Raw genomic sequence first — 23,449 nt, 5'->3', positions numbered from 1 at the left:
CTTGACCTATAACAATATATACATAAAAGTTTATATATAGGTATCTACAAAATAATTTTATCATAAAATAATTATTATTCCATGAATAAAATCAGACGACGACCTCGGTCTACGACTAGATGAATACGTTATGAAAGAACAAATACATGTTTATGATTATTATTTTTAATTGGATTAGAAAATATATGATATTTGATATTTTAATAAATTATGGATTTTTTTAAAAAAAAATAGGTTTTGTTTTGTTTTAAATAAAATATTTAAAAAAAAAATGTTCAGCCGATGATTCGATTTTAACTATTTTAAATGTGTTGTTCAATAACAAGTCATTTTAATGGAAATTGCTCTGTCCCGTCTTATTAAATCAAGTATAGTTATAATTTATATCAAGACATGCATTGCGTAGCGCACATATTATTCTAGTATTCTAGTAGGTACATTATTTTGCAATTTTATTGAAAAATGATAAAATAGTAACACAAATGATTACGATCTGCATATATATATGAATAGCTTTTTCATATACATACACAGCTGCGTAAATGAAATGTATATATTGAGATAGTGCACGCCGGGGGTGAACACGCAATAAAATCGTGACGTGGCATGGGGTGAGGGGCAAAGAGACAAGTGGTAATAGTGGCAGTAGTGGCGGTAGTAATGGCGTTGGTCTGCTGTTAGTACTGCAGCGTTTATAGAACCGGCGCCGGTGGGGGTGGCGAAAATGGTGAAAACAGTATACATGTATATATCCGTATATGTATATATATATACGTATTATATATTATATATAGAGAAGGGTACGATATTATAATTAGATGACGTAATAGTAATAGTGGACCGAATACACGAGGTGGTGGAGGAGGGTGAATAATCCCATTTGCCTCGGCCCTGTACCCTGATTTCATACCGCCACGTCGACTGACCAACCCTTTACCGCCGCCACTGTACACACATACACACACACACACACACGCGCGCGCGCACGCTTATATACATTCTCCCAACCGACCGACGCGTTCACCCCGATCCTATATACCACCACCACATCACACCGACCTGCTGGCATGGAACGTATAAACCCTCTCCTTCGCCACTCTCGCTGCCCCTTATTCGCTCTATCCGTTTTCCTTTTACTGTATACATTCACTGTATACTATATAGGCATTCGTCGCCGTCTCCAGCGTCGTCACTGTGTAGCTGCCGCCGCCACGTATATGTTCTTCTATATATACATTTAATTATACATCATAATATATATTATATATTGTATATACATATAATTACATATATATACGCACTATCCTCTGTTGTACACGACCGAACTGACAGACCTGATAGTAATTATAATTTCATCTCTTCCCGCTATGCTCGGCGCACAACACTACATGCTGTCACTGTTAACCATCCGAACATCGTCTGACCACCGTCTTCGCCTACCCCTTCACTAACAACCACCACCGATTCTATCTGAAACCAGTCAATTCGAATAAAATTTTAGTTCCTACCGATAATATTTTTCCTGCAGCCTTCGTCTGTTGCTGCACGTGCACACGCCACACACACTCGTAAAGAAGCAACTGTTACCCCTTTAATAATAGTATTGAGCAATAAATGAGTTTACTGCAGTGTTTATAATAGTGTATATTACAGTGACATAAGTAACACGCGTACATAGTTCACTATTATACGCATATACCTATATATTATATATCACGGTACAATTGAATTTTAACTATCGCTTAGCAACTTTCAACATGTACAAAGTTTTCACGCCCACGCGTTATCGTTTTACACTGAAATTTTGAATTCTGATACATGATGTTATGTATTTTTATCATACTTTTACGATTATCGCTTTTTTTTTCGTCTATATAGTTTGTACGGTACCTATATAGGTAATAAATTTTCACTGCCGTTGTTGAGTAGACATGTATTTTATTCTAGGAAGGTTGTAATATTGCATCGTACTTTTATATAAAAAAAACGCGAATATAGTCAAATGCGTTTATAAATATTATTGCATTCTATTGAAATGTATAATATTTTCCCAGGAAGAAGAATAAAGAGTAGGATTTATTGAAGCATCACCGCTATTCCGTCGCCGCCGTTACGAGATATACGTACAGTGTACACACACACACATACACAGATATATATATATATATATATATATATATATATATATATATATATATATATATATATAATATATAGGCAGCAAATATAAAATATAAGCAGCGGCAGAACTGTTGGGCCTAGGCAGCGTCGGCGGTAATCTTATTATTGTATTATAATAAATTTACATATATTAATCAACAGCGGCGGCGACTCGGACGGATTTTAATTATATATCCCGACGCGGCTCGGGCCAGCCCGTTCGGCGATGGTAGTGGCGGTAGAGGCGGTGGTGGCGGTGCTGCTTGCTGGGGTGCCAACCCGCACCGTCATCCCTACCCGGCCATCAGTCCTCCACCCACCACTGGTGGTATATACTGCAAGCTATAGTATATAATTATATATCGTCGTCGGTACAAGGGAGGTGTGTGTGCAAGAGAAAAGGGTACTACGCTACCCATCTACTCGCCGCCCGTCGACGATCTCTCGCCTCTCGCGTACATTATTCGTATTCCCGCCGCCGTATTATTTACCCCTATCCACGCCTCTATATCCATATACAATATATATATAGATAAATATGTGTGTGTGAGTATATATATACAAAAGCGAATATATATATATATATATACACACATATATATATATATATATAAATATATAAGAGGAAAAGGGGTACGCCGTCGGTGCTCATTTACATTAATCCAATAATTGCTGCATGCAGCGGCAGTAGTAACATTGCTATGAGGAAAGGAGAGAGGTGGTGGTAATTAGCAATTCAAATAAGCGGCGCCGCCGATGCCGCCGCCGCCACCACCACCGCTGTCGACGATGGCGTGGGGGGTAATAAGCTCGAAGGCGGTGGTGAGTATATAGTAACGCGCCCGCCACCAATAATATTATTTTGTGCCGTCGCTGAAATAATTGTACCGCGCTTTTTTTTTCAACTTTAATAACATTATTATTTCACACGTATATAAGTAAAATCTTATTTTATTATACGGTGCGACGGAACACCGACATTCGGCTAAATCTTTCCGCAGTATTTGAAAATAATATGCTGGCATATCTATATATTATATGTATATTATATACTATGGTTTTTAACGTACATAATAGGCACCTACCTACTGCGAATGTGATCGCTACTGCGCGATGGTATAGTAATAACGGACCCCTTTGTAACTGGCATACCATCATATATATTATATTATATACGTTTGTGGTTTGGTTGTATATAATATATATAGTGACCGTCCGGGTTAGAATCGCCTCTCTCATGGCGTGATGATGGGAGGGAGAAATTACGATGATGATGATGATGATGATGATGGAGGACAAAACAAAAATACGAGTTGAAAAAACAAAATAGAATTATAAAAAAAAAAATCGACAAAAAAATAATAAAAATTACTGACAACAGGAGCAGAAGAGGGCAAAACGAGGACGAGTGTAAGTGAGTGTGCGCGCACACAAGCTATGGGTGTGTGTGTGTGTGTGTGTGTGTGTGTGTGTGTGTGTGTGTGTGTGTGTGTGTGTGTGTGTGTGTGTGTGTGTGTGTGTGTGTGTGTGTGTGTGTGTGTGTGTGTGTGTGTGTGTGTGTGTGTGTGTGTGTGTGTGTGTGTGTGTGTGTGTGTGTGTGTGTGTGTGTGTGTGTGTGTGTGTGTGTGTGTGTGTGTGTGTGTATATGTGTGTGTATATGTGTAAGTGAGTGTGTGTATGTAATTAATTATTCCAATGGCAGCGGCCGCCGCCACGGCGGTCTGATATATTTTTTTCATTTCATTATTTATTACGATTGTTTTTTTTCCGCTCACGTCCGTCCGACTGGGGCAAAACGTCCGTCCAAATACGTATACGTATATATAATATAATATGTATATAATATAATATATACGTATATACATATATTTGTGTTATTATTTTTATAATTCGCCGCCCTCTACAGCTCGTCTCATATAATAATATTTGTTTTTTTAGCCCGAGTATTTTTTATTTTTTTTTTGTCCGCAGTGCGTACGTTATTATTATTATGATTTTACATGAACACAAAACTTTAGAAAATGATGACGACTACAGCATACATTGAAATGCTGAAAATAGTCAACACTATATATTATAACAAAAGAATGATAAAAATGGTTGTAAAATTACTTCTTCATTCGATCAAAAGAAGATACGGATTTTTTATAATTAAAAAATTGTAATGGGTATTATTGTAGTGAATAGTTGTAGGCGTATATGAAAAAACTTCAACATTATTGTAGAAAAGTAAACTTTTAAATTTATGACAACAAACCTTAAAAATATTATTTATTTTTTATTTTTTGATAATTCATAATAATATACTGCAGAATGACATATTTTTAAATCGATATCCAAAAGATCCTGAAGTGATAATTAAATAAATATTTTCTATCAAAGTTTAGTTTAAATATTAGTTTTCAGTAATTACTTCAAAGTAGGTACTGAAATGATTCATATATCAAATTGCTATATTAATTGAAAGTAGGGCTTCAACTATAAAAATTATTGATTGATAAACTTCATGAAGAATCAAAAAAATTTCAAATTTAAAAATTGTTAAATAATCTTAAGTTTAAAAATGTATGTAAACATGCTGTAAAGTGTGCCATTTTTTTAATCATGAAGTCTTATTTTGCAGTCTTACATCCTGATAAAAATTAATATAAATTTGGTATTGCCAATGTCAATCATTCTGTAAACGGTTTACTTTTATTAGGTGATGATGTTTTATTAGACTTTGAAAATTGACGCTCCGTGTTTAATATAATAACACACGTTTAGAAAGGAAATATTATTAATCAAATAGTAGAATGGATAATAAAAACAAATAATATGATACATATTTTAATATATGTATGTATTTTTGTAATGATCTTTAAATTATGTACATGACATTTAATTTATACATAACATTTTTGATATAGAAATAATCGTATTGATATGATTTTATACTATAATTTAATTTTCGTAAAATATTAAAACAGATTAATGTAAAATATAATGATTTATCTACTTATTATTTCTATATAACAATATATCAATTTATATTTAAATATGTCATTATTTTTAAATAAAACAAGCAACTACATTACCAATGACAATTACATTGGATGTTCAGCCAATTAAGTAAAAACAAATATATCCGAATATTATAAATTATGTATAACGTGATTCTACAGTAAACAACCTTTTAATGCTTTTTTTATAGTTTTAATATCAATCTTGAAATTAGATTAAACATATGATTAAACAAAAGTCAAATATTTTATACTATTATAAGTTATGATCAAACCTAAAATATTCACATTTTGTTAAAATAATAATATATAATGATAATCTTGATATTTAGACTTAATATGTGAAAGCAGATTGTACTTATTAAGTTTTTTCGTTATTTTTACTTGTAAAAAAGTGATTATAGTGTTATACTGCAATATGCAAGAGTGCTATATAAATCAGGAAGTATGAAACACGATTAAAAAAAATCTGGAATTGTTATTTTTATGAAATTGTTTATCAGGAAATGATATAACAGAGGAATGATATATTCAAGGATTAATATATTCTTGGAATGAAAAGATGTAAACTTGTTTTTCTAAACAGAATTAACTAAGGAAAATATAAAAAAGTAAGAAATTAACACGGAACAATATTTTTTTGGGACTAGTATAAATTAGAAAAATATTGCTCAGGACTGTATAAATCAGGACAAAATGTTTGAGTACCTATATTATACATCGTTTTTAATAGATCGTATTAATAGAAAAAATAAAGCATAGGACTGGATGGGACAGGACGGTTATTCACAGGAAAATATTCACGAGGTAAAGTATTAAAAAGAAATATTATTTTATTATATTTTGTAAAATTCTAAGAAAAATAATATTTTTTTTTTCATACTTTACCTTTTAAACATTTTCCTGTGAATAACCGTCCTGTCCCATCCAGTACTATGCTTTATTTTTTCCATTAATACGGATCTACATGTATAATATTTACTAAAAAATGTTGTCACGATTTATACAGTGCTGAGCGATATTTTTCTAATTTATACTACCTACCTATTCCTAAAAAATACGGTTTCGTGTTATTGTTTTACTGATTAATATATTTCTTAATTAATTATGTTTAGAAAAATATCATTCCAAGAATATATTAATGTTTTTGAATATCATTCCTTTATTATATGATTTCCTGATAAACATTTTTATGAAAATAACAATTCTATATTTTTTTGTCGTGTTTCATATTTTCCCGATTTGTATAGCCCTACTGCGTATTGCAGTATAACAATATAATCACTTTATTTCAAGTAAAAATAACAAAAAAACTTCATTAATTAAAGTACAATCTGCTTTCACAACCATCCGTATATGTTGTAGTTTCCACTCCTAACTCCTAAACTGCCAAAAATCGCTTGTAGGTATAATGTTATAATTAGGTACGATAACTATGTCTGAGAATCATCCCTGTCATCTCAAAAGACACTGAGACTTATTGTTATTAAGCGAAATCGCACAGATTAAATTATGGCGGCTAATGAGTGATTTTGTTTCTCGAGTATATAATATGTAAAAATTAACAACAACCAAAATGTATTGATCGCATTTTATTTAAAAAAAAATATTCAGTGTTTATAAAAACCAGGAACGCTTTAATTACCTACTGTTTGCATATTTTTTATACTTACGTAAGGCAATAACAGATAACACTACTGCTCGTTTATTAGGTTGGTAAAATATTTAATCACCTTATTAATTATATCATATTATCGTTTATCAGTTGTAATTAGTTTAATGACTTTCTATAAAATTCTTGAACACCCTGTATAATTTTATATCCAGAATTACGATTATTAAGAAAAAAATGATTGTATCTTTATAGTATTGTAATAAGTATACCAGCACAATAAAATTGTTTAAAATAAAATAACAAGTCAATAATATAATATAATGAGACGGTAAAAAATACAATATTTACATTTGCTACAAAATAATATTGTTAATTTACAAAATACCTATAAAAGTATACGATTATTAGTAAATTAATATTTTGAAATCAGTTAAATTATTATAGTAATTATTTCTGTAAGCAATACGCATACTATTATTATAATCTAAAATTGTACATTATTACATTAATACAGTTAATGTTACTAGCTTTTAATTTAATTTTACATACTATGTATATGAATTTAAAAAAAATAACTATAGTTAAATATAACGATATAAAAAAATCAGAGGTATTGAAAATAAAGTTCTTAAATATACATAAAGATTCTAAAAATTAGAATTAGAATTGAATCAAAAATTTGGGACAATTATGCTTGGTGAATAAAATACTGATTACGACGTCATTTTAAGTTGTTATAGGTATAATAAAATATTTATTTAGATTTAAAAAAGCACATAAAAAATAGATTGAGCATTTTATATTTTATATTTTTAAAGAAGTCATGCTGTTTTTTAGTATAGTTAGTGGTCACTGAATACTTATTTATATAATTTGGACAAAGTTGATCACCCATATCTGCATCAAAATCTTTTCATTCCACCGGATAAAGAACAAAAGCTCTAATTATCCTTTGGTAATGTATTTCACTTCATAGGGGGCACGTTATTTGAGTCCCATCCTGTAAGCCTCGAATGTAGTTACCAGCGTAGTTGACAAAAATAATTTAAACATAAGTATAATAATAGATTGAAAGTAACGTATATAATTATTCTAATTTAACACAATGATATTAAAATGGCTTGATAGAAGGGTGACTTTAATTAATATTATTAAGTGACGTATATCAAATACGAGTACATAGGTCTCTATGCAAAACATTCATTTTCAAAAATTAGTAATCGTTATGAATACAAAATTTCAATAAGGATGCCTACAAACTTACAAACTTAAAGATATTACAGATATTATGATATTCCTTTTTATTATTAGGTTGGGTAATTTCAATTTTACATTATCACCTCAGACGACTAAAATGTTTAAAAACAATCACTTTTGGGTACCCACTAGTTTAAATCGTGGGTGGATATTGAAGTGCTCCCAGTGACTTACTCTCCTCCTAAAAAAAAAATTAAATTACATAATAACTCGAGAACCAAGTAAATAGTAATCGGGCTGCTTTATTTAGAATAATTCTAGCCCCAAACATAAACAAAATAAATGCAATCAAATTTTCGATTATTACACCGATAACTATTAAAAGATATTAGGATTTTTATAGTTTATATTCGATTGTATTGCTCGGGAAATTAAACACAATAAATAATGAAATACTATAATACCACGATCGATGTATTATTTTTTAAATGTTTCGCTATTTACCTAGGAAAGTTGATTTTAATCTGTAGTATATTATGACTCATGCATATTAAAATAAATCGCTTCATTTGATTGAATCTAAAATTTGAGTAGGTATACCTTTGATTCAACAAAAACAAACTAAATTCTCGATATCAAAACCATGTTAATTATTGTTTGTATATACAGACTGTCAGGAGTCGATATGTATTGTATACCTACCAAAGTACATAGAACGGTGATAATAAAACCAACTGCATAATTATAATTTCATAAATATATAGCATTAAATTTATAGAAAATTAATTGTTAGGTAGGTAGGTAGGTAGATAGATAGGTAGTTATATTGTACATACCTATACATATGTTTTATCATTATATTATGAATTTGTAATAAAACGTAAAATTATGTTTATTTATGGAACGATTTCACTCCGTTTTATTAGTAAAATGTAAAACAATTAACAATTCTGATTGAAATTTTATTACGTATAATATCCTTGTATACATATAATGTATTAGGTAACTTTACGAGAGGGAAATATCTTCCCAATTTCAAACGATATTCATAGGTACCCTATACATTTGAATGTTTGATATAAATTAATAACAATAATAAGCGCTTACCTTTGATCAAATATTTCGCGTTGGAAATCGAAACGGGTGTAGCTATTCATTTGGATGACAAATATAAATAAATGAAAATATACCTGTATACTGATAGCAGCTATATTATCATAGGTACCTGTATTATTATATGCACAAAATTATTAAATATTATTTAGTCCAACGTTGAAAAACGGAAAATGGAACAGTTGAAAACAAAATATAGAGTTCGATTCGACGTCATCGAAAAGCCGACTGCGAGGTTTTCCGTTTGCAAATTATTGTGCCCTATGTTTTTTTTTTTAAATTCCTTTATGTGACCGTTGTCAGGGATTTATTATTGCGACCGTGCGTCGGGTGTAGGCCCTTTGCGCCTCGCTACGCCCACGATAGAGTGCCTCTATATTATAGTTCGGGTCAATCATATTGCTATCAAATCCAATGTGCGTGAATCCACGAATATAATATTAAATAATCGATTAATAATTAGGTACAATGCGAAATTCGTGACAAATCCGACAACCTGCAACCGTTACAATTACATATGTCGTAGTTAGGTAGGTATATAATAGTAATGCCCACATAGATTATAATAATAGCGGGATCCAGCACAAGATAACTTGGTGATGTATTCCTGTAATAATATGTTTTACGGACAAGCAATTAGAAAATTATCTCATGCCTTTTAAACTCGTCATTAAACTTACTTAATAATAAAGACAGTAACGATAAATATTTTACGCAACCGTAGGTATAGTCGTGTGATGTCTGAAGCGTAGATGTGATTATGTAATGCAAGTTTTGTATTTTTCACTTGTTCTAGAACTTGTATATTCGTATCGCAAAATGTATTTTTATTTAGAATTAAACCTTAAATATCGGTAAAATTATGCAATACACTAACAACAATTAATTGGATTATACATTTTCGTTTATGATTTATATCGACTTATTTACTAATGTGGGTTAAAAAAAATCATTTATAAAAACGTTTGAACAGATAAGTGATTTTAAAAACGAATTTTATAAGGTTAGGTTAAATTAACGATTAGTTATAAACATGTCTTACTAAAACGTTTCGTATCTTTCACGATGGGAAATACAATAATTCTTTAAAAGGTATAATGATAAAATCGAAAACTACCCTTTTAAAATACCATATATACCTGATTCGATTTCCAATCAATGGACAGACTATATTTAAAGCGATCGCCTCAGGAGTTTTCATGTTTTAACCTAAAATTAGCCTTTTAGTTTTCGCAAAAATTAACTTGCTTGATAAAATTCAAAAATAAGTGATTTAGTTTTCACCCAAAAGTAATATTATTCATCGTAAACAAAAACATAGTAAATTCGCTGTTACATGTTTTACATCTAATTTGTGTTTCATAATTTTTGCAGATAGTTTTTTTTTTTTTTTATAAACTTACTATTTTCTTTAGAATGTTTTACACTTATATCGTTATTAAATTGTACATTGACATATGTTTTATATACTTAAATGTATATTGACATAACGTTTATCAACTAAAAGTTGAAATAACATTTTCAATATAAAAAAATTTTTTTTAAAAAACAGTGGTAACCAAAATGTTTTTTCGTTTAGGTAATAATGGTGATTTGGGCAAAAGTAGGTCCACCCGCGGTCAACTTCTGATTAACTTTATGATCAACCATTTAAAAAACATAATTTAACAAGGCTAATATAACATTTCTCGATTTGTCCAGTATCTAAAATACATGAAAACAATTATCAATTATGATGTGAAAATATTTTTTTCTATGTGCATTTTTCATCCGTTACTCTGTTCAATCAGTTATATTGTTTTTAAACCGTTGAAATCGATGATTATTATAGGTATACTATAATGGTTACAATTTGTATTATGGTTATAGCATAATATAGCATTACACTAATTATAAAATACTGTATTTAAAAGTGTACGTTTACATAAGTACCTATTAGGTACCTATAGTAGATTATTAATAGGTTAAATCAAATATAATTTTAGTTAATTAAATTAAATTTAGTTCTTATTTTGCGACGAAGACGAGATTATAATAAAATAGATCTTCCTTTAGATCTAACACTGAATATATGATATATTAATATTATTCTAAATTGTGCTATATAGACTATAGAACATTAATATTGTCATCATCGTCATCATCACATTATAGTGTCCATTACCTATAATTTAGTTAAATAGCTAATATATAAACAAATTACATAGGTAGGTACCTACTTAATGATTCAAAGTGCTATTGTATTAGGTAATTATCAATTAGAAATTAATCGAATTTTAACTATGGTGATATTATTATACATGCAGGTGATTACTAATTATTTTTCAATAGGTGCCTACATAATATTAAAATTATAGTAGGTGGGTAGTGGGTACACACAGTGTTCAATTCAGAATTTTTTCTGGAGAGGTGAGCTAAATTTTTTTTCAACCGGCTGTATATTTTTAATTATTGATTTGTCATGACTAATCAATTTCAATCAAAACATTTTTAACTTAGAAATAATAACAAAACAAACTTTATTGGACACGATTAGATAAGTTCTAAAAAATCGTGACGAGTACATTTAAAAAATACATTTCGTTGAAAATTGTATACGCCAAGAGGGTAGATGATGAATGAAATTTCGGATAAATATCCACCCTGTAATATATCTGAACTAATCTCTGGATACACAAATACACAATATATCCATGATAAACATAGCTAGTTCATTTAATTATTTAACTTATATTAATATGAATAATAACAACAAATAAATATGCCAGATACGTTGATATTATAAATTATATTGTCATCATAAATTTGGTATGAATCTGTACTATCTTGTTATTTAGTTATCCTTAAAAATGTAATAATTGATTGTTTTTAACCATTTCATCTTTATTTTGTGTACGAATGTCCATATTTTAAGTCATAAGAACATTTTTTTTTTGGCAGTCATAAGGACATACAGTAGAACCTCGATTATCTGTGGCTCGATTATCCGTGTTTGCGATTAACCGTGCTCACTCTTCCAAAAATTTAAAAATAAGTATGGACTGTAGATATATATGTAGTTATAATCGAACATTTTATATTACATAATACACGATATCGACAATTATATTAATGACATTTTTGACGGTTAGGTTTTAAATTTTGACTTCCATGACGTTATTGGCTTAAGAAAAATTAGAAGTGAAGTAAGGAAAATTATTTCAAACCAAAAAAAAAACAAAGACTGATAACTTCATATTTTAAGCCCTAATAACTTGTTGTATAAAATTATTGTATGTACATTATGTATATTTCTAATTATAATTGAATCAAATTTTTAAAATTTCATTATTATAAAATTGTACCTATGTATTTCTAATTAAAATTAAATAAAGAATTTCATTATTATAAAAAGTCTCGATTAATCGTGATTTTCATTTATCCGTGTGACCCCCTCCCCATCATTACCCCGGATAATCGAGGTTCCACTGTATTCCAAAATTTCTAATTTGATTGTTTTAAACTAACCAAGTACCTATTAGTGTATTTTAGACTTTACGGGTATACGCCTACTTATATAAGATGAAGTTCGGGTATTTTCTATTTAAATTATAATTTTCATAATTCCTTAGCTAAATCATATTTACCTTATTTTAAAAGTGCTCATCTAATTTTCATTATATTATGTATTTTCGATTACGACTTGATAAAAATGTATTTAGTTAGAATTAAAATATTATTTTACGTAATACAATATTTTAGAAATATTTTATTGTTGTCATAATAGCAACATCGCCGCCAACTATTATTTTGACATACTTTTTTTTTTCCTGGTTAGAACCGTCAGCAGAGGAGGATCTGTTTGCACAATACTAACATACTTACCAATGATGATTCCTGTTAAAAGTTTTATACTTAAAAGACCCAAGAAATAAAATGTTTTTATTTGGTACCTACTGAACGTTTAACAAAGTTTACGGGCATTTTTTTATTGAAATAGTCATGTTTACAGTTAATTATTTAAAAATAACAACATTCTCATTATTTTCTGATAAGGGCGTGAAGCTGCAATTTTACATTTATTACGTTTGTATTTGCACTTATAAACTTTATAAGCTTTATAGTTTTCTTTTTTTCATGTTATTTAACATGTTTAAATTTTTATTTAAGCCCAGCACTACAATAAAATATTTAAATAACTAATACTAAATACCTACATAACATAATACATTATGTTCTACACTATCTTAATTTTATTAATATGTTGATTAAAGAAGAAAATTGACGTATTGGCAGTAGAAGTAATTTTCTAGAATGCCGGAAATAAGTTTTTTTTAGAGAAGGAACTCAAAATGTTTTTCTTATTTATGAGTAAGAAAGAGAGAAACTTTTGATTTCCTACTATTGTGATCGGGAAAAATGTAAATCTACGTCTGTATAGGTACTAGTTCTTACAAATTATTATCAAAATATAATTTATTTTTATATTGAAGAAATTAAATTATAAAATAACATGACTTTTTTTTTTTATATATATTGTTGATTATTTGATTCTTTAACATCAGTGGCCATAAATGGCATCGTTATAAGTGCCATGCGTGAGTTGTATTGAATGAAACAATTTTGATTAAAATCAGAATGAACATTTGACCTTACCTATACAGCTATACTTCAGGAATTGCAATGATATAATTTCTTATTGGTATCAGGTATATTACTATAGTAAGTACCTTCCTACATACTCTAAAATATTCATATAGACCTACCTTTTATAAAAAATTAAAATGAATGTTTTCAAACAATGAAAACAAATGACTTTCAATAGGAACGAAAAAATCTCGGAATGTTTTGCCCTCTCGTTATTTTTTTTTTTAGAAAATATAGACTTAGACTAATATATTTGCTGTAATTTGGAAGTCCTATTTACATTAGATTTTAGAGATTTTGTATATTTTTTTATTACCTACCTATTAATTTTAAAGTATTATGGATTTTATGATACAATCACATTTTCAAAAAAATTATGGTTAGGTCAATAGATACATTTAATATTATATTACTTATTTACATAGAGAATAATTATTAACATTAGTGATATACATATAAATTGTTGATAAAGGTTAAATTAGGATGACGTTAAAGCAGCCTGGTGACGATAAAAGGGTTAATATTTATGTGTAAAGCATGTTTATGGATTGTAAGAGCTTTTAACATGCACCTATTACAATTTATTGTAAGTATAGTCACTTAGCGTTAAATATGACGTGGCCAGTGTGTTACTACCTATGTCATATAGTTAAATCACTACCTATTCATTTGACTAAAAAAAATAAGCAAAGGCGGAAGTTTATACTAAAAATACACATTTAACATTTTAATTTTTCACACCAACACATTACAGTATACAGTATACTTATATAATAATGCAATTTTGATCATATGTGCATTTTAATAACCATTTTACCAATCTGAGCTTTTTAATTTTTTTTATAAAAATATTAAATGTATATATTCGTCTCTTATTTAATAGGATGGTTTTCAGCAGACGACTACAGTTGCCAATAATAACAATTGTAGTAATGGAGGAGATTGTATGGCACCGGCAATAAGACAAACTGCAGTACAACATCTAGCAACCAATAGTGATGATAAAATCACATTATCGTTGTCATCTCACTCTGAAAAAAACAATGACAGTGAAACCTTCGACATTACAAGTAAATAATGTTTAATGATAAACTTTATTGTGACAATTATTATTAGGGTTCAAAACTTATAAAAAAAGCAACCGTGACCTCACGAAAATAAAAATGAATAATGACCTTCAAGAACCTAAATAATAATATTATGGTCTACTAAATAATATAGCTTTAAAAATATATAATATTATATAACATAATGAGATAGTCAGAAATTTAATGAACACTCCTATTTTTGTTGTTAATTTGAACTGAAAAACACTTAATTGTTAAAAATAATTAACATTAAAATAACAGTACCTAATAAATCGATTTAATTGAAGTAATATCTAGTTTTAATGATCATGCAAATGTACTATTCTCCAAATCGGCATACTTGACAATTTTTAGATGTGGTATGAAAAACATTACCTACATTTTTTATAATCTTCATCAAATATCAGACTTATCCGTACTCTATCAATATAAAATAATATATATTATGAATACAGTATATTATTTACTTTGGTTGTATATTATTAACAAAAAGAAACAACCGATTGTTTTTGTTTTTTTATATATAAAATCATAAAATACGATCAATATTTTTAGCACTCATATTCTTTTTATTTATATTTTATGTATATATTACAAAAGTAAGGCTAAGACTACTGATATTTAGTGTTTTTTTTTTGTTTAACACGCCTCAAAAAGATTAAAGCATAATATTATAACAGCTAAGGTAGGAGAGTTTCGTAAATAAAAATATAATGTAGGTATATAGAAACATGAAACATGAAACATGATTTTTTATACATAACCTATCTATATCAGTGTATATGGTGTATAAGATATTTTAGTAAATTTTTAGTTATTTATTTCAGCATAAGATTATTTTTACTTAGTTAAATATTCCCACATTATATATTGCTTACAATTTTAATAATTACACTATTCAATTTTACTAATTAATTAACTATTGCAATAGATGAACCGATTTTGTTGTCAAGTTCAGTTAAAAACCTCAATAAAAATGCAAAGATTAATGACAAAATTCCGTCGGCAGATACTGATTTTCATGATCATATGGTAACAGCCAATTATATTAACAGTGAAACTAGTAATGATGATTGTTTGTCTCAATCACCTTTGAACTTAACCCGTTCTCAAGGTTTGTTGAGTTCTATTCATATATTTATAAATACAATACATACAACTGAAAATCATTGTATTATTATGTATATATGTATACACTTACGAGTATGTATCTTAAACTATAGGATCGTCAGAAGAAGGTGGCAACAAGAGTGAGGACGACGAAGGAGAATATGATAACGATAGCGAAGAAAAAAACTGTTTTGGTAATGCCATTAATGAAGATGAAAATATGGTCAATGGTCATAACATACCAACAACAGAAATTCCATTTCCTTGGAATATTACCTCAGCCAATAATAAACAAAAGCAGCAACAACAGGATGGAAAAATCACAGCACCACCACTTCAACTTTTGTTAACTTCTGGTCAACTTACTACGGGTTGCTTACAAGCAGCTCAATTGCTAATACCAACAGCTCGAGGTAATAAAAACAAAAAAAATTTAAAATTTTTGTTGTTATGAATAATTGATCAGGTATATTATAATATAATAATATAAACTCACATATTTTAATACATTAAAGGTATTATGACTCAAACAATTTTGGCCATTCCTATTAATGATATGGTTTCTTCTGCAATCACAACTCCTACTTCAAATCAGCAACAACAATTACAGCAACAATTATTATATCATTCAACAAATAATATTCGACAAAAAAATATTAACCGACAACAGCTCAATCAAACTTGTCAACCGTCGTTACCCTTACCACTCAATCGTTATTTTCAACAACACCTAACTACAGCTGATGATACGACTATTGCCAGTGGTACTCCCGACAATGTTAGTAGTGAAAATAATAATTGTAAGTACTATTTTTATTTAACTACATTAAACTTTATATTTCCAGAATTATTCGTATATTTAATATTTTTTTTTCTCCAGACGATGGTAATGTGATTAATAATGATACAGTTACAGCAGATCAATATAATAATATTCAACGACGAAAATGGCAGTCCCCTGACCTCAATAGCAAAAAACATACATTTTTAACAGTAAGCTCAAAATATCATCGTTATTTACTTATTTTTCTATGTACCACGCACAATGATGCACATAATATACAGTATCTACCTATGTATAGTTATTAATAATAAAACAAACAAAATTTAAATCAAACGAGAAACAAACTTATACTTCACTTTTCCATTCAAGAGCTCTAATAACTGTGTGGGTAATGTTAACAATTAAATGTTATTTTCAATATTTGTCCACAGCCTCAACAAAAGCTATTATCTCGCACCAAGAATGAGGAAAGCAGTGATTCGATGAATGTACAGCGTTCAAAAGAACCGTCTATGGTTCAAATACCAACAGGCACAAATGGAGATAGTCGTATTTATTCAACCAATAATGCTGCTTCAATTGTTACTGCTGCAACACCAATGTCACCACCTACACTCAGGCGTAATGAGGGTAGTAATGGAGGAGGTGTAGAAGTAATCCAACGTCAAACTATGTGGCCAACAGCAATTACGGCAACCGATCAACATAATGGTGACGATGAAACAGAAAATGAAGGTAAACATATAAATGTATTTAAATAGTTATATAAAAATAAACCAAAATGTATCTGAATAAAAGAGAATTCAAAAAATAAACTTATGAAATATTGGAAAAGTGTAGAATAGCTAGAATTACATATGACTATATGAGGACAAACACACTTTGCAGTTGCCTATAATTGAGTTACTGTGGTTCCTGAATTTTCCATAACTTTTAACTTAACAAGTAATTTTTACGAAAAAAACTTTTGTAGCAGATAATATTTAAACAACGTAATTAAGAAAAATTATAAACAGAACATTTTAACTCAAAAAGTTGTTTTTGTTTTTCAATTAACTTAACTTAGACTATGAAACACTTTGAAAAATAAATAAACAATTTGTCCCGTAATGCAGGGCACTGTGGTGATTTTAACTTTTAACCTAACTTTATATATTATATGTCTAAAATAAAAATAACTAGATACCAACCTCCCAAAACCTAATACCTAAATAATAAAACCTAATGAAAATTTATTTGTTCAAATTTATATCACCATGATAATTTACGACACACTAATCTAAACAATATACCTTCAAAATTGTAGGCCAAAAGTTGGCAATTATCATTAAACAATATTTTTGTTAAATCAATAATAGTGTAGCTGACTATGCAGTGGCGCCAATAATAATTAAAACTAGTTTAAAACCCGCCTAAATATACCCAGTCATCAGCTTTTCAACGCATATATACCACTATGTTCAAATTTATTCATACGACCCATCATAATTATGAGCAATTATGTTCCCAAAACTTGAAAATGGACAGCGGCGCCACTCCGTGTCTGTAACCAAGACAACGAAAGACAAGACAGACGAACACAACGCAATCATAATGTATTATAATTCATTGTGAAAATATAGAGTTTAGAAACTGAAAACCTCATCATAAGATTAAAATTAAAATTATACATAATTTTCCATCTTCCCGTGTATCTAGTTATATTTATTTTAAATCCCTAAAAACTAATTTACAACAATTGCATATTATATTATGTAAGTTAGTGTAAAAATTACACGTCAAATGTAATTGAACGTGTTAATCGATCTTGCACTTCCTTTATCAATTTTACCAAATACTACCACCACATTGGACAGTGTATACATTCTGCATGGATCATTTAACAAATAAAATAATTTTTAAGAATTATATGTTTTGTTTTCATACCAATATCAATGTCCTATCCAACTTCTATTACATTTAATATTATATTATATTTGCATCGTTTAATTTTAAAACCTACCTATTATATTTCACTAAGCCTGTAATAACGATTAAAAACATAGATATAAATATACAGGGTGATTCTTTTATCAAACAACACTCATTTTTAAAAAAGTATTGACTTTTTCAAAATATTTTTTTACATAGTTTCAAGTTGTTAAAAAACCAACGTTTTTATTAAAAAATTATATTTTTAAATATTTTTTATCCTTATAATTTTTTAAGTTTTTTTTACTTTTTTGAATGTCAACATAGAGTTTTAATTTCATATTCCAAAGCAGAATATTTTTCTAAGTATTTTGATTCATAAAAATCGAATTTAGGGCTAGTAGTTTATGAGTTATAACTTATTATGATGATATATACTAATTTATAAGTTATAACTTATAACTCATAAACTACTTAGCCCTAAATTCGATTTTTATGAATCAAAATATTTAGAAAAATATTCTGTTTTGGAATATGAAATTAAAACTCTATGTTGACATTCAAAAAAATAAAAAACTTAAAAAATGATAAGGATAAAAAATATTTAAAAATATAATTTTTTAATAAAAAAGTTGGTTTTTTAACAACTTGAAACTATGTAAAAAAATATTTTGAAAAAGTCAATACTTTTTTAAATAATGAGTGTTGTTTGATAAAAGAATCACCCTGTATATATTATAAATTTATAAACATATAATAATACTATGCGAAATTGCGAACTGATTAAATTTATGTTACTGTGTGTGTATAGTGCAACGATTTACCAGTTAGGTAGGTATACTGAGCAGTCGTATTTATGTCGCGCTCGGAAAATGCGCTTAGATCAGCGTTTCTTAAACTTTTTATCCGTGGAACCCTTTTTGATGTCCACTTTTATCGTGGAACCCCTACTTCTTTTTACCTTTTTAGTTTCTTTTAGGATTATTTGCAAATAAATTATAATATTAAGTAGAAGTATAGATTATTGAATATACAGAGTTAGCAGATAGATTATTCCATATTGCTTATACATTATTATTTAATATACAAGTATTATTTTCCATAATGGATATTTTAAAGTTATTTTCTTAAACATTTAAAAAAATTTACTTAAGCTTCCCGGAACCCAGAAGTGATCTACACGGAACCCTAAGGTTCCGCGGAACATAGTTTAAGAAACGCTGGCTTAGATAAACAGAACACGGAAAAGTACACCTACGAGTATAAGTAAATCGAGTTTATTAACGGTAACTGACGATTTAAAATTGTATTTTTCAGATTTATTTAGGTTCTATTATTCATAATAATTTGCGTTAATGTATATTATAAAATTATATTCGTTTAGCTAGTAATTCCAACCTCAAGAGCAGAGTTACTCAAGTGAAATAGTATACCCCTACTGTATTTGTTTAATACTATTGAAGACATTTAATAAATATACATATATTTTTCATATCGTATTCTATTGTGTTAGTCTTAAACACAGTTCATATTTTGCCGAGTAAAATATAACTTAGATCACATTATTAGTATCAATTTAACAACCCGGTTAGTGTAGTAAGAATTATTAGCCAACAACTACTCTTTAAGAGGACGCCACATCCGCATAAGTTGTCTCCAATTCTCCATCTTACATCAAGTGCGTACCATAGCAAATTTTACGCTCAACAGTTTCAATTTAGTTCCGTTAGTTTAAAATTTAGAGTGAATTGACCTCTCATAAAAATTAAAGGTAACATTATTATCTAGGTTATCAAAGAGATTTTTTTATTATATTTTAATTTTGAAGCGAGTTATGAGTATTTTAAGATATTCAAACAATTTAAAATTTTAAAAATACTCATAACTCGCTTTAAAATTAAAATACAATAAAAAACCTATGTGATAACCTAGATAATAATGTTACTATTGATTTTTATAAAAGGTCAATTCACTCTAAATTTTAAACCAATGGAGCTAAATTGAAACTGCTGGGCGTAAAATTTGCTATGTTACGCGCTTGTAAGACGGAGACAACACCATGCGGGTGTGGCGTCCTCTTAACTGGATAGGATTCAGTAAACACATCGACAACCACATTTACTTATAATCAATAATCAAAAGGAGTACATACCTAAATATACGATAAGCCAATAAAAACAAAGACGTACCTATAAACTTATTTTCATAACTCAAATCTGTTATTGTGTTGTAGTAGATAGTAAGTTATAGAACCATTAACTGTGAATAATTTTAGAGGTAGATTGTCCGACACTTCCAAAGTTCCAACCAATCATAACACTCTTTTTTCGATTTTCGAATAAACAGGCTGTCGATATTAATATTATTATCAGTTGAGAAGTAGGTAAAGATGTTTGATTGATTATTCTTTACTAACCAGTTCTAAGTTCTAATAACTGAGTTTTTGGACTGATCAAAATAAAGTTGTAGAAGTTATTTGACAGGTGTTGCCAACTTTTACTTTAAAAACTCACACGGTCAAACACGATATAGAAATATATTTTCAAACATAGGCTTATAATAGATGTATTATATTATTATAAGTCTATGGGTTCAAAATATTATTAAACCGTGGTAGGTACATAAATTTCTAAGTAATCCTGTTCTCATGGATGGTGTTTGAAGATCACAGGTTGCTTAAAAATAAAATTTTGATATTTTTTATATTAAATTTAATGAGAGCAATTATCCATTGGTTAATTGATGGTAATATTACTGAAATTATTTTTTAACAGTGTAAATTGATGTATATGCCAATGCGGCCAATAATTTTACATAGGTAGGTACTTTACATTAATATTTATGTTAATTTGAAATTCAAAGAAACATCATAGATTCACAGAAACTAAAATTAATATTTAAAGAATTCTTAAACTTTTATTTTGAGTTAAAATGGCTTAATATATTAAATATATACGTAACGTATATAAATATAAAACACAACTGGGAACATAAATTAAAGATTATCAATGTTAAAACTGATTTTACGAAAAGATAAAGTTACGTTGTTTTAAAATATGGCCAGTATTTACAATCGTATTGGTTTAATTGTTGTTAAATATATAACCGATAGTTGGACTTAACTACTTGTGACACTATAGGTTTAGTATTTTCGAAATAACAATAAACTAACCGAAATATTTTTTTAACCAACTTTGCACCTGACCTACGAGGTTTTTTGAAACTTTCTGAAATCCTTAATTTATTAATAGTCATTAAATAAGTAGATAATTATTCTAAAAACGGCCCACTCAATGACTATAAACTTACCACACCTATTTAAACATATCGATTATTATAGGACTAGGTACCTTACATACGACTTTTAGAACCATTACCAATAGGTAGGTACATTACTGTATGTGTGTTGAAATGGACATTATTTTTAGGGGGAAACTATATATATTTTTTATTTCTTAACCTCTTATTTTGTTCACTACTATAAGAAAATAATTTTAATTAAATTTGGTCATGACTCAACCACTCCGCGTGCCACGAAGTAGTTATAAATTGCAAAATATTGTTTTTTTTTTTGAGCTTAAAAATATTAAACTTATCAAAAAATGTATGATACTATAGATGCATAAATTGTTAATAAAAATAAATTTATAACATTTCTCATAAATCTATTATTTTTCCATGAAAAATAATAAAATACTTTTTATTGAATCTGAGCGCACGGTAGTGCGCCGGACAAGTTCCAACAATGCCAGATTATCACTTCATTGTATATTTGTATGTAACTAAGATATTTTTTTTTATAGGTAGCAATATAAAAACACTTACGAGTTACGATCATATAACTGTTATGCGTTATTATTATTTAAATACTTATTTTCATAACCTTCACGGGTAAAATATTTTCAGAAGATAAACAGCAGCCACATCACCCTTCTCATGTTATATCTCCTGCGCCTCCAACGTCTTCCGCCAACATAAATGCTTTGAAGTCATTAGCACCGCCATCTTCACAACTTAACTGCCACATAAAACCATCCAAGGATGAGGACTCGACTTCAGCAGCTGCTGCTGCAGCGGCTGCATATAATCAGCAAAATGCTATTTGCACGTAAATAAAGAATACTATTATAAAAACTTACCCGCGCTAATATTATTTTATACTTGAAAAATTTAACTTTTTTTCACACATAACTTTTCAGAGCACTCGCCACACACATGATATGTGCTTCACAACTCGCTGCTGCACAACAACCAATGTAAGAAATGTTAATTTTCATTATTTAGTCTAATAAAATTAATAGATCTTTTACTTAAAATAATAGGTACCTATGATTATAATAAAATATCAGTCTGATATCAAACTGTAAGAGTGTTATTATCTAGTTATTCTAAAAGTACACATTTATATTTAACTGTTTAACTTTTAACATTCTAGTTGTACAGATATTTATTTAGTTATAAAAATTACTCATTTTTTACTACTAGAATTTATCATAAATACATATTATCTATATACTATGTATGTGTGTGTTTAGGTTTGAGAATCTGGAAAGTGGCAACCCCACTAAAAAACCAAATAATGTATACAATAACAATAATAATAACATCAAAACAAATAATATGATGGGTGTAGTGAACCCAGCTGTATTGGAAAAATGGATGATGGAGGAGAGGTAAGCGATAAACTATCTTTTAGTAGGTACCTACCTATATTGTATTTAGTAATATATATAGAATTAAAGAAAAATAACTAAAATGAAGCAAAAAAGTTGTTTGAAAAATTAATCAAATAAAATTATAATTTTATGCTAAAATCGACCATGATGGAAAAAATTGAATTCTC

The 23,449-nt window shown here is 28.4% G+C and overlaps 1 protein-coding gene across 1 annotated transcript in view; it reads left to right on the top strand.

Moving 5' to 3' along the window:
- The window catches only part of LOC107167974 (uncharacterized), a 30,647-nt gene that overhangs the window by 3,699 nt on the left and 3,499 nt on the right, over positions 1-23,449 (top strand). The window contains exons 3-11 of the mRNA XM_015517210.2: positions 14,597-14,783; positions 15,733-15,915; positions 16,025-16,324; positions 16,427-16,711; positions 16,792-16,904; positions 17,127-17,430; positions 22,513-22,714; positions 22,806-22,862; positions 23,142-23,279. Of these exons, the coding sequence (XP_015372696.2) occupies positions 14,597-14,783; positions 15,733-15,915; positions 16,025-16,324; positions 16,427-16,711; positions 16,792-16,904; positions 17,127-17,430; positions 22,513-22,714; positions 22,806-22,862; positions 23,142-23,279 (1,769 nt within the window). The remainder of the gene's footprint in view (positions 1-14,596; positions 14,784-15,732; positions 15,916-16,024; positions 16,325-16,426; positions 16,712-16,791; positions 16,905-17,126; positions 17,431-22,512; positions 22,715-22,805; positions 22,863-23,141; positions 23,280-23,449) is intronic.

This window comes from Diuraphis noxia, unplaced genomic scaffold (assembly GCF_037042655.1).
Source record: "Diuraphis noxia isolate RWA-SAM2 unplaced genomic scaffold, SU_Dnox_SAM2 contig0001, whole genome shotgun sequence".
NCBI lineage: Eukaryota > Metazoa > Arthropoda > Insecta > Hemiptera > Aphididae > Diuraphis > Diuraphis noxia.
The sequence above is the reverse complement of the archived record's forward strand: the minus strand, read 5'-3'. Positions and strand labels throughout refer to the sequence as shown.